This window comes from Diadema setosum, chromosome 6 (genome assembly GCF_964275005.1).
Source record: "Diadema setosum chromosome 6, eeDiaSeto1, whole genome shotgun sequence".
NCBI lineage: Eukaryota > Metazoa > Echinodermata > Echinoidea > Diadematoida > Diadematidae > Diadema > Diadema setosum.
In genome coordinates this window covers 39,538,481-39,552,164 of record NC_092690.1, presented here as the reverse complement: position 1 = coordinate 39,552,164, position 13,684 = coordinate 39,538,481, and the positions used below count along the sequence as shown (strand labels likewise).

At 39.0% G+C, this 13,684-nt stretch overlaps 1 protein-coding gene across 1 annotated transcript; it reads right to left on the bottom strand.

The window, feature by feature from the left end:
- Positions 1-3,391: 3,391 nt before the first annotated feature.
- On the bottom strand, positions 3,392-10,316 carry LOC140229832 (uncharacterized). The gene is made up of 4 exons (XM_072310060.1): positions 10,196-10,316; positions 7,935-8,509; positions 7,360-7,501; positions 3,392-5,914 (listed from the first exon to the last, which is right to left on the bottom strand). Exons 1-4 carry the CDS (start codon positions 10,209-10,211, stop codon positions 4,605-4,607), a joined length of 2,043 nt encoding a protein of 680 aa, XP_072166161.1. The 5' UTR covers positions 10,212-10,316; the 3' UTR covers positions 3,392-4,604.
- Between the last annotated feature and the right edge of the window lie 3,368 nt (positions 10,317-13,684).

Genomic DNA, 13,684 nt, shown 5'->3' with positions numbered 1-13,684 from the left:
TGACCTTTGATGCGTGAAAAATCGCACGGTTTGGAAGAAGGGCTTGCATCATCTTTCACTCGAGTACAGAGCCGGGTCACTGTACTTCTGGTATACCGATAAATACCACCAAACACTCCTATTCAGCAGCTCAACGCACTCACATTGATGGGATAAAGACACAATCTGCTCGTTTTGTTTGACAATTTATTAGACGTTTTTTGTAACAAATCTCATGACAGTAACAAAACCAAAACGAGAATTGAATCTTCGCCTTCAACTTAAATATATTTCACACTATTTCCCTCTCTCACGATGAGTAAATTGCAGAACATGTATAAAAAACAAAGAGATATATGGATGAAGTACAAAAACAAAGTACATGCTGAATGAAACATCATAAACATCACTGCAGTGATAGTACACTGGTCTACAGTGTCGTAGATGTGCAGAAACTGACAACGTCTGCCTGGCAAGACACACATTGCCGTCAATTCACATCCGAGGAGTTGTACAAAACATTTAATGTTGCTGTTTTCTATACAGCATGTTGCTTGAACATCAAAGGCTCTGTCATTCTTGCAGTAAGAAGTTGTAAAATATAGATTTCAGTCTGAGTCAAGTTTACATGGGTATGGGAAGCTAAATCTCAGAATTGTTTAAAATGTGTGATGTGATCTTCAACACATATTAATTGTAGCTTGAAAGTGTTATAGGGAGGAATAGACACAGAAGGGTCTTTGTTGGCCCTATTAAACTCAATGGGTGGGTGGGGGTTGAACACTGTTTTTTTTTTTTTTCCAGAGGAGCTGGACATGACAGTTCTAATGTCATGTCATCAAAATTAAAATGTGGATAAGTAAAAGATAATCTGGAGGTCTTTTCCAATCATGATAGGTAACATCTTCAGTGCAGGGATGGACTTTTTTGATAGTTTACTGATGTTGAAAGTTTGTGTTTTATTGTTTGGACCATCCATCTCACGTGAACATCAATGTATTGTGATGTAAATGCCAGCAGTGGTTTGCTGAAATGACGATATACAAAAAGTTCAATGTCCCCTATAAAATCTCTATCAGTGAATTCATCAAGCTATCAAAACCACATCACAGCTTCCTAAAAAACAAACAAAAAAATAATATCCTTGTGAAAAGCGAGAGAAGAGAGCCTATCGCCTATAGGTTGTCGACCTACATCGTCCTTGAAGAGAACACACGATGCAAAAAAGAGAGGAAATAAAGGTGAAATGATGCCGTCCAGCAGCTCGTAGAAATATACAATGCAAGGTATGACCAACAATTACGATAGATGAAGAAAAAACATGCTGATATTGTGACAATGTACTTATAAATGGCACAGGCACACAGCTGCAAACGTTCATTGTAACCAGGTGACTTGTAGGAGGTAGTCTCCTTTCAGCCGCTTCAAACAAAAAAATGTCCTCATTACTTTTTGAATAACTTTTGAACAGGTAAACTGGCCACAGGCAATCAAGATAGCAATGAATCCTTAATTCCCTTTAAAATTATCTGGACTTATGCCAAATAACCCGATACATAAAACACAAGTTCATTTCACTGAATGCATTCTTACAAGTTATAGGTCATTTCAACTTCAGGTGTGAAATGAACGTACAAGCCCTGTAAATTTGTCCAAAGATGCGACATTATGTAGGCGCCTGCTAGAAAAACATGAATGTCAATTTTCAGCATTAACTATTTGCAAATTTGGTGTTTCCCATGTCTTTGAGGCAAATCAAATCAAATTCAACTGAGTAATCAGTATACAATTGTATCACACAAATTGAAAATGAAAAAAAAAAATTACATACTAATTATATCATGTAAACAAAGGTACATGAAACATAGAGAGTAATTTAACACACCCAAAGCAAACAAATAAAAAATTGACGAAAATTCTCAGTTGCCCTAGAGTAAAGCTGGTGAGGCAAAACCAGGCTAGGGTACAAATTTTAGCAAAATCAGACACGGCTGTACATACCAGGAAACTATGTAAGATGGTTATCTACCATGGGGTGAGAGGATCTCGTAAAAGTTGTGTTAAATAAATAAATAAATCTGAAATTAGTAAGACAGTTCACTTACTGTTGATATGCCATACCATTTTATCTTTAGAATACCTTATCCTACTAAGCACAGCTGTGCAGAAACTAGTCTTTTCATTCATTATTTAAGTTACTTTTTTGGTTTTGTTTTGAGCTTTGATTTCAAGACAAGAAAAAATATTGTGCTGGGCATTTCTACCTCAAAGCATTAATGGACATGTTCCCTACCATCCTCACTTTCAGATCCTTACAATTACAAGCCTTTGGTTTTACAAATCTACCACAAATTGCTGTGAAATATGACAGCTTAATACTTAACAACTTTAAGAAAACAAATGCATTTCAGTTATAAAAATCGGTAAAGTTTTTATAGCACATGGGGAATTCAATGCAGACAATAAAACATCATAATGGTTCGATAACAAATAATATGCTGCCCTCAGCCCTCCCCCTAAAAAAAAAAAGCAAATTAACTAACTCAACTCTATATATCATTGGTTCTATGAAGAGGCCATTCTGAATACAGCGCATTCCCATTATCATGAACACAGTTATAACGAATTCCTCATTACAACGTACCGTAGTAAAAATTCAGGTAAAATGCACTCTCGTTAAAGCGAACACAGTTATAACAAAATTGTGGTTACAACAAAATAAATATTGAGGAGGCAACATAATCGGCTCTACGATTTTTTATGTTGTCGATTTAAATTCAATTATAATGAAATTTTGATAAACAAAGGCAACTGCCGGTCCCAAAGATTTTGATATAACGGGAGTCCACTGTACCAAAATCATCATCATACGACATTTTTACTTTGCTGTTCATCTACACGGACATTTCAATATAAAAAAAAAATCAGCTGGTCCCAAGGACTTTGATATAACGGCAATGCACTGTGTACAGATCACTGTACATACGTAAATGATGTAACCAGGTAAGTAGTCAACCGCACAGATATATCCCAAACACAAGGACCAGTATATATTGTACATGGACAACTTGCAAAATGTGTGTGCTTGAGTTTGCTTTCATTTGCCTCCATGCCAAACACAATGTGGTGCTTTTTCAAGGCATTCAGTTAGTACTCAGTGACAGGTCTGACAACTTGTGCAGACACTACCATAGATTATGATGGCTGAGTTTAAATGTCAGTTGTAAATTTGCCAAGAGTTCTATGATTACATTGCACTGTAATTATTGGTCTTTTATTTTCAGTATGGGTAAAGGGTCACATGCATTGCATAAAACACCAACTTTGTTTCTTGGCTGAGTGAAGACTGTAGACTACAGATGAACATTTGTCTCTATGTCTTACAATCAAGGACACCATGACTGAAAGTTTTGCTGAAACATCATACACGTATGAACACAAACAGAAATGCAAGCTGCACAAGCACAGATACAGGGCAAGAGATTATGGTCAAGACTCATGTCTGTAGACGTGTAGATCAACAGCATACTAAATTCATTCACCCTATGACGCACATGTGTTCATTCTTATAGGCCTACATGTACAGGGACATTTCAGGGGTCACCAAGATTGCTGATATTACCTCGTTATGTGGTCTATGATATAAACATACTAAAAACAGAGACCAGCTATTCAAGTTACAGCAATGAAAAATTTGGGCTGCTGAATTCACCTCGTTAAAAGCAGAACTTCGTTGTAAAGCAAGCTTGTTATTATAATGGGTTTCCTTGCACAATTTGTGGGATACTGTTTGCTGAAAAGAGAGCCCTACAGCTGTAGGGAGATCCCTTCAGTGTATTGTTAGATTCTGCTTTAAAACTTGATTTGCATTCATTGTTTGAGGCCTAACAGACGGCAAAGGAATACTTCCAGCAATAGAGATCTAGATTTTAATGTAAAGTTTCAAATCAATATCTAATTTGCAAGCCACTTTATACCTAAACTACAGAGTATCAGAAAGATGTGTTTATAAGTGGGTTTGTTCTCACAAACTCATGGTGAAATGCAGGGGGGGGGGGGGGGTTGATATGATCAAAATTAAACCAAGAATCATATCTTGGCAACTGGAATGTTACTTTGTGGGTATAAATGGTAACATTCCACTGTAGCTGAAAAACACTTTAAATTGGGGTAAGTTTTCTTCAATTTATTTGCCCTCTGTACAATATCTTCACCTCTCCCCTTGATAATTTCTTGCTTTCATTAACACTCACATTGCTGGAAAACAAAGACTTCAGAAAGAGTATAACAAGATACTGTACAAGAAGCATGCCATATTCATAGGCATTAAGTCAGGAAGTTTTAAATTGGAATTTACAAACGTCTCAACTGTCAAGTAACCCAAATTCAGGTAAGAATAGCAGCCATTGGTGCTTTCGAAAAGCACAGTACATTACAATACTGGAAAAATGTCTACATGCACAGTAAGCATTGTTACGACACAGATTCCACATATAAACAGGGTCTACAAGATCTAGCAGGAGAAATAAATACTTCATGACTTTTCAGTGCCACTTATTTGTTGGTGTCAGCCCTACTCTCACAGTCTACTCACTTGCACCATCCGATGTCAAGAAAACTGCCCACTATTCTGGCTCACATTTGATCTTGATCGGTGGAGCTGGTAAAGATTCAGAGGAGCTGGGAGACCATGCCCCAGAACAAGAGTTTGCAGCACCATCAGAATTACCCTGGACTGGACTATTCGGCTTGCTGACTGCCTGGGTTGCGTCCACATGAGATTTTTCGTGGGCCTCACCCTCAGCTTTGGAGGCAAACCTCTGAGGGCACAGCCGACACTGGTAAGTCTTCTGGCTCTGGTGGGTCTGCATGTGAAGCTTCAGGTAGTTGGCATGGGTGAAGGTGAGACAACACTCCTTACACATGTAGGGGGTGTACTCCCGCTGATGGATCTTACAGTGCTCCTCAAGGAGACACTTCTTAGAGAATCCCTGGCTGCACAACTTACACTGGAAGCGTTTCTTTGCCGACTGCAGGGGGCTCTTCTTATTGAAGATGCCAAACTTTGTCTGCGGCAGCTGGTTCTTCCTTGTCGCTGGAAGCTTCGCTATGTGGGTCTTCGCGTGAGAGTCCAGTAGCACCAGCGTTGGGAACGTCTCCTGGCAGATGTCGCATTTGAATTTACGGACAGTGGATTGCAAACACACGTGACTCTTTAGACGCTCAATTTCCGTGAAGGCATTGCCGCACTGGTTGCAGGAGAAGAGTTTTTCGCTCTCGTGCACACGCTCGTGCATCTGCTTGTGTGACATAAGCATAAAGGTGCGATCACAGAACCTGCAGGGAAACCGCCGCTGTTCCTGTTCCACAGAGTGCAGCAGTTCGTGGGCCCGGAGGCCGGCAGCGCGGTGGAACGCCTTGCCACACATGCCACACTTGAAGCTCTTGATGCTGCTGTGTCGGCGGACGTGGAGCTGGTACTTTGCCTCAACACTGAACGACTTCAGGCAGACGCGGCAGACAAAGTGACTGCGACCCTTGTGCACCAGTTTGTGTTCGTGCAGGTTGAACGCATGCATGAATGAAAGTCCGCACTCTGTGCACTTGTACGCTTTAACGCCATTGTGCTGCCGCTCGTGGCTCTTGAGGTTGAAGCTGAAAGCAAACGACTTGTCGCACTGCGAACACTTAAAGGACTTCTGCTTGATGTGGTTCAGACGATGTCTGTTGAGGTCGACGCGGCAGTCGAAGGCCTGATCACAGTCTGGACACTCCACCACGTTGGACGGCATGGAGAAGGGATTCCTCTGTAGCTGAGATGTACTGGGAGCATCAATGTTGCTACTCTGCCTCTGCAGAGGGGATTTGTTGCTGGACTCATTCTGAGAATGCTTGAAGGAACATGGACATCTTCTTCCTGGTTTCAGCTCCTCATCTGAAAGTCAAACATCCATGAGCAAAACATTAGAATGATTGCTTAGCATCAAGAGAAAAGCAAACATTTCTATCATGCTAATTTCGACAAATCCTTTTCAAACTATTATAATCCTGTGCCAGTTTTTGCTATGATTTGAGCTCATGTTAGCTTAAAGGGATCGTATAGTTTTGGTTGAGACCTAATTTCAGGTTTTAACATTTTTTGGTGAGAAAATGAGAAACCTCTTATGAAATATGAAAGGGCATATAATTCTATGAGGAATTCAACATTTATTTGATGAAAATTGGTTTTGAAATGGCTGAGATATCCATGAAAGAGCGATTCTAATAAAGTGTGGGACCCACACTTTATTACGATTGCTTTGTTTCACTTCGTTTTTTGGATGTTTCAGTCATTCCAAACCCGATTTTCATCAAATAAACTTTGAATTCCTCTTAAAATGGTATGCTCTGTACTATATCATAAGTGTTTTCTTGGTATCTTGCAAAAAGTTAGACGCCCAATTCTCATCTCCACCAATACTCTACCATCCCTTTAACTGTTGAGTTTCCAGCACTATAACGTATAATATAAATCACAAAGTATTATGGGAAATATTTACTAACAGCAAGCTCAAATGTACTCATTAAAGGACAAGGCCACCTTCATACACGTGGATTGAGTAAATCAGCAAAATTAGTAGAACACATCAGTGAAAGTTTGGGTAAAATCGGACAATTCGTTCATAAGTTATGAATTTTTAATGTATCTGCACAGTCACTGCTGGATGAGAAGACTACTACAGCGTATGATGTCACATGCGTACAACGATACAAGGAAAATATAAAGAGAATTTCACAAAATTTTACTTTTTGAAAAAAAAAGTGCACATTTCCTCGACTCGTCACTGATGTGTAAGGGTAATATTATTCCCTCTTGCCTTCTGAAAGAGGGAAATCGTGCTCTCTTGTTATGTGAGAAAAGTGAAAATATCTTAAATTTTCTTTAAGATATATTTTTTTATATCATTGTACACATGTGACATCACAAGCTGTAGTAGTTTTCTCATCCAGCAGTGACTAAGCAGAAACTTCACAAATTCATAACTTTTAAACGGACTGTCTGATTTTCCTCAAACTTTCACTGATATGTTCTACTTTGTACTAATATTGCTGCATTCACTGAATCCACATGTCGATGAGGGTGAACTTGTCCTTTAACAAATGTTTAACAGAAACTCAGTTAATTAAAAATGTATTATGGTCATCCTGTAGTACATTGTACCTCTGACATAAAAGTAAATTTTGTTCTAGTAGATCTGTACAGGAGGCCTTATTTTATCATAACATGGCCATCTATTGATGCAATTTCCCTTTAACGCTAGTTTTACTCTTCTGTAGCATCCTGTATTACTTTCTCAACTGTCTGGACTAGGAAATCGTGTCACGAACAAAATGTCATACCATCTTCATCAAAGCTCCATTCTTCGTTGTCGTCCTCATCAATGAACTCCTCATCGTTGTCATCTTCATCATCATCTTCAGAATGGCTGACATCGTCCGTTCGCATATTCTCGCTGTTGTTCTCCCTCTGCGGGTATTTTTCCTGTAAAACAGAGGTGGGAACAAAAGTAAAAATTAAAAAAAAAATTGGAAATATTATACAATTGGACAAGTTTATCCCTTAATGCTTTATCATCTGCTGCCTGTGCATGATTACAGTGTACACTGTTAGGAAATATATTAGGGAATTGGGCGACTTTCAGCACACAATGCTATAAGTACCGTACGTATGGGTAGAAATCACTGAAAAGTGAAATCTCTATGGAAGAACAAGATCAGTGGTGGAAATGAGCTGCATGCTTGGCGGAGGTCTGCGCTCTCAGAGTGCTTCTCTAGTTTACTATTATTCTGATTTATAATCAATACCTGGTACATCTAGACACATCTGTAATTTCATGACATCATAAGGAAATGCACAATGTTATGTTCATGCATTATATTATGAATAAAAAATGTAACATTTTCTGTAACCTCACCTTACGCAACATAGGTTCCGTCTCCCTGCCATTGCTCCCAAGGGCGAGGGCGACAGACTGAACATGGTTCACCGCTGGCAGGGCAAAGAATCGGGCGATGTTCTGCGGGGAGACTTGGTGCATGGTGTACAGGCCTCTTCCATTCCCCTGAACCATTTTAACAACTGCCGAGGTGTCCTCAGGGGACACTTTTCCGGAAGAAGAATGATTCGGTCCTTCAACTTTTGTTGATAATGTCTCTTGGTTGGTGTTCTCAGTTGGGGATAAGTTTCCGTTCTGGGACTGGCAAGCTAGAGAAGTGTTTTCCCTCTCGGTATTCAGTAGAGGAGAGTTCTTCTCTGGAAAACTTTTGACAGTGTCTGTAGATGTGGACCAGTCAGCCGTACTAGGTTGGAACAGTTGGTCTTCCGGGACAATTTTGGATGACTTGTCTCCGTTTAAACTCGCTTCTTCTGGATCTTGGTCTTTTCCTGAGATCTGGTCGTTGTTGGTGTCAGATACGCAACATTTCGAAGTGGCTGGAGTGGCATCTAGAGACTCTGAGGGCTCAGTGGGAGGCAATCTTTCACCATTATCTGTACAAGGAAACAAAAATAAATAGAGCATGTGCTTAGTAGGCGCCTCTGGCTCTCTTTGTTTTGTTTTTTTTTCTGTCCTTTCCATGTGTACTCTATACTTTAGTGTTCATCTAATGCCTACTGGGGTGTTTGTATGTATTCTCGAAGACAAGGTTTTCACCTAGAAAGACCTTAAGGGTCGAGGGCCGGGTACATTCTGCTAGCCACATCTTCTGGGAGATATCTCTTTTTTTTAATCAACGTTTTTTGGGGTTTTTTTCTGTCACATTCTAGTAGCAATGCTTTGTTTGATAAAATGTCAGTTTGTACAGTCATGTAGCACTGCAAGATTTGTAAAAAGTTCCTTCTGAAATTGTGCCCCCTTTTTTTTCCCCTGTCCAGTTCCAACATTAAAAAGAGGGTGATGATTTGAGAGAAATTGAATAAAATTGGCTGTGGTATCTCCAGGGGAACACAATGAAGAAATAGAAACCTTCTCACTATAATTTTTATCCATTGATACACTGTACATAACACTCATCCCTGGCCCAACTCTGGAATTCTCACGCCTCAACAATAGCTCAGACATTGATCTATGTACAATGTACGAAGGAGTCTTCAAGCCTGAAAGATGCAGGACTACCAGTGAGTACCAGAACGAGAAGGCAAAGAAGAGATGAGTCCAATTCAATTTTTAAGACTTCTCCAAGTCTGGAATGTGATTACATCATGATTGATTCATACAATGCAATGGACCCGAATGAAAGAAATTTAAGAACTACTTAACAAATTTTTACAGAGATAGGCCTAGATATTAGAGAGTTGAGTATAATTATTTTGTAGGATTCTCTTAATTCTAGTACTAAACTTTGTATTCTTTTAGTTTTATAACCACACAGCCCTGTCGCTGTACCTTCTCAAAGCGTCTGGTTACTCTTGTCGGGCTACCCTCACATGATGCCCTTCTTCGCATGATGACCCCCAACAAAACCCCTCCTGAGTCCTGGATTTCCCAATCTGAGAACAGTCTAGCCAGAGTTTCAGACTACATAAAGGTATCATTAAGTTTAAAAAAAAATCTGGCTGTACAAATTTGGCCTATTGCTGATAAATGCCCTCAAGTAGGCTCCCCTTCACTTTACGTTGCATCACCATGCCGCCGAGCCCGAGGAGGCAAGACGGCGGTCCCGATCGCGGGCCACACCGGGCTGGCGGCCCGCGGAGGACTACCCCCACTGTGTAGCTTTCACAGTAACTGAGCACCGCACACCGGCAGCAGCTTACTTCACCAACACACAAGCAACAACGATTTACGTAGCTACAGATAATGCTGCCAAACGACCGTCTCTAACTTAGACCTCATACTTTGTGCCAATAAGAAATATTGAATCATTGTGAATCACTCACTAAAAAATTCGTTTTCGGTTTAATAAACTCTTGTCTCAGTGTTGTCAATCCTGACAGAACACAGAGTAACAGGAGCACGAAAATCTAATTTCAGCGCAATTCGTTCGATTGCTCAGCCACAACGCACGGGTTACATTCCCAATGCGGGTGGGTACGCACGTGACCAGCAAGTCGCTGAGAGCTTGGCGTCTGCCTCAACTCGGACATCCAACAGAACTTGGATGAGTTAAGAAAGAAGTAAAATCATACTTATTCCCATTAAAGGCAAGTATTAACTAAGAAATATAATCAACTCACGTTTCTCAACATCCATAACAACGGTAAATCATCGAAAATCGGCCATTCCATCCTCCCGAATTTATTATCCAACATACAAGCATCACGACATCACACATATCAACATACCTCTGCGTACGCACGTCCGCTACGATGCGAAGGTAACTGCATCACACAGCTGTTTACGTGCGACGTGCGAACGCTCACAGACTGCTGATCGGAAAATCCCCAAATCGCCGGCCAAGAACACTTCTATCGTTCTGCACGAGCAACACGAGATCGATTCCAAAATAGTAATAATCTCTGACGGAATAAAACGTTCCAAGGCTCACAAATTTGATAAATCCGCTATAACGATGCTCAACTATGATTATTCAAAATGTTTATCGGGATGAAATTCCTGCTATTATAAATTTACATCTATATGCATGTCATGGAAGGTGCTTAGAAATGTAATCGATTGATTCACCAGCTCTGGATCGGAGCCGTGCCAAGGTACTGAATGGAAATATTGGGGAGCGGTGGGCGATATTATGTTGTGCTCAGAAGCTCAACCGGTTCTCTCTGGTTTGTATGAGGGGAAAGTCGGCCGATAGCAGCGGACGGCTCGCGAACCAACCCCGACCAGTTTTTCCGGTGCACGCCAAACTGTGACACAAGTTTGTCCTTCTTACCGATGAACGAATCTTTCTTCTTTTTTGTTTTCAATCTTTAATCCCATATTTTTTTTTTTTTTTTTTTTTTTTAGATATAATCATTCTTGGTAGTAAAAGTTGAAATTTGAAATATTTTACAGGTAAGGAATATCGAAGGAGGAGTCTTTTGCAGTAAGCAGCTTGTATGGCTATGATTTCTGTTTTGCCAAGTAGATTGTATTTGACTCACCTTGAGTGTAATTATTGTATGTGAGTCGACTTTTGAACGAGCTCAATAAACTCTATTCGAAATCAACCGCATTAAGAAAAATGACATTTTATTTCTCTGTTTTAGCTAATCGTGGTGATTAAATCATGTAGGCCTAATGTTGAGAAAAAAAAAGATCAAATGGTGCCTGGAAAATACACGATCGATATGTTGAGTTGTATCTTATTTAAAATATCGCGTACCCAAATCGAATGGTGATATTGTTCTTTGCTGTGAAGTATGATTTAATATTGATCTGATGATGGTCATGGTGATGGTGGCCTGGTATTGTGACAAAACAACGATTTTCCCCATATAGGTGAACTCAATATCTATCTGAACTGACATTTGCATTGACATTGACATTGAGTATTAAATGTCGCAGCATAAACAATTTGACATCAAATATTAATCGGTCTGTTTCCGCTACATGTAATTTTGTTACGAGAGACATAGGAGGAGAATATTTTTGTGTGATTATTTATACCTGTGTTGTTGAAAGTGAAAGCTCCACAATTTTATAGGGACTTATTAGAAGTGTGGGTAAATACGAGACAAATAAGAAGTAATGTAAGTAATAGTTTGTATATATTGGTAATGTTATAATATTTGATAATAAATATATACGATTAAATAGAAACTGTATGATGAAAATATGCATAAAAAGGGAGTTTATAGATTAAAACATACATTAGGAAAAATAATGGTGAATTGAAATGTGATGGATATTTTAGAGATTTTGGTTTAGGAGTAAAAGATATTTTTTCTTTGTTATGTATTTATGAAAATGTACAGATGGTTCGGAGGAGAAATATGAGAGAAAAAAGATATTTTGGAAACTGATTTTATCATAGGAGGGAAAACAATTGACATTAGCAATTTAAGATCAAAACAAATGTATTTGCAATTTCTTAAGGAAAAAGAAAGTGTAGTACCAATTTTTGATAGAATTAAACGAAATTATGGGTTTTCTGTTAAGGAGATAGAAAATATATTTTTAAGGCCAAGACAATGTACATTAAATAGCCGATTACGAGAGTTTCAATTTAAACTGGTGCATGGTATTGTTTACACAAATCATCATCTTTTCAGGTTCGGTTTTGTTGCAAGTAACTTATGCTCTTTTTGTGAAAAAGAAGAAGAAACATACAAACATTGATTTTACACTTGTGAGCATGTGAAATTAATCTGGGAATTATGTGAGAAAATGATAGATGTTGATTTAAAAAATTGTATTGGGAAGAAACTCTGTTCGGAAGGAAGGAGGGCAATAATGGTTAAATATTTGATTTTTAAAAGCAGAGGATATGGAAAACCGCCTACATATGATAAAATCAAAAATAATATTTTAGAGGATAGATTTGAGGAAAAGAAATTAGCATCAATGAGGGGAACTTTAACCATTCATTTCAGTAAATGGGAAAATTTGAAAGTAAGTATGGAAGGACCCGGAGCCAGCTGTCCAAGGGGAAGGGGGGAGGAGAAGGGTATAAAGTCGGGAGGGGAGGGGGGGGGGGATGATTAAAGGGAATATCAATTCCATTTTGGTATGTGTATAGATGGATGACGTGTTAAGTATTCCTTTTTTAATGAATACACTGTCATGCTGAAAGTACAGCTCGATTTGATTTTAACGAAAGTTAGCAAGCAGTGTATGTTTTTGTTTTTTTTCCCGGTGCATTGTATATTCTTTACGAATGTACTGTTTCTGCTGAAAGTACAGCTTGGCTTGATTTCACTATTGTGTTATGCTGAATCGTGGATTTTGTAATACAATAGTCATATGCTTTGATTTGTTATGAAATTGTTTTGAATATGGAATCAATAAAAGATTATGGGAAAAAAAAGTAACGCAAAAAACAAAACAAAACATGTAGGCCCTAGTAAGAGTCCTAGGCCTATGTAGATGATCTAGATTACTGCTGGTAGCAATTTAGGGCCTATTCTTTATCGGAATCAACTTCGATCGTCAGTTATTCACTTGATTTTCTGATAACTTTGTGGGAGACACGAAGATAAATAGACATTGATTGATAATTGATTGATTGATTGATTGATTGGTCAATAGATTATTTATTGATTAATTAATGGAGAAATGTAATTATGCGTCGGGTGTGTTTGTGTTAAGAGTATAGTAGGCCTACATATTCAATATACAATAATTATGTAGTTATATAGATAGGATTGTGTGTATAATCTGTGTGTTTGCGTACGTGTGTGAGCACGTGTGTGTAGAAAAGAGAGAAGGGCATGTTGGGGGTCAATACTATTGGTGCCTGCTTTAATGGGGAAGCGGGGGCTGGTGGGGGGGGGGGGTGTCTCTTGAACTTCAAGGGCTATCTAGAGTAGACAACCCTCTTCCTCCCCTCCCTCCTCAATCGAGTGTTATACTTTCAGAACTGTTCTGTTTACAAGCTCACCTTCGTAGACATGTGGATTGAGTGAATGCAGCAATACACATTCTCAAGAGTTTGGGAAAATCGGGCAATCCGTTTAAAAGGGGTCTAGGACAATATATATTACCCCCTGGGCAATTACCCCGCGCCCTTCCCCTGGCCCTAATCCTAATCCTAATCCTGAACCTAACCCTAACCCTAACCCAAACTC

Excerpts from the sequence above, each read along its gene's own strand:
- LOC140229832 (XM_072310060.1), bottom strand. Across the intron at positions 7,502-7,934 it reads CGGAACCTATGTTGCGTAAG|GAAAAATACCCGCAGAGGGA; the intron begins GTGAGGTTACAG and ends TCTGTTTTACAG. Across the intron at positions 5,915-7,359 it reads ATGGAGCTTTGATGAAGATG|ATGAGGAGCTGAAACCAGGA; the intron begins GTATGACATTTT and ends TTTGACTTTCAG.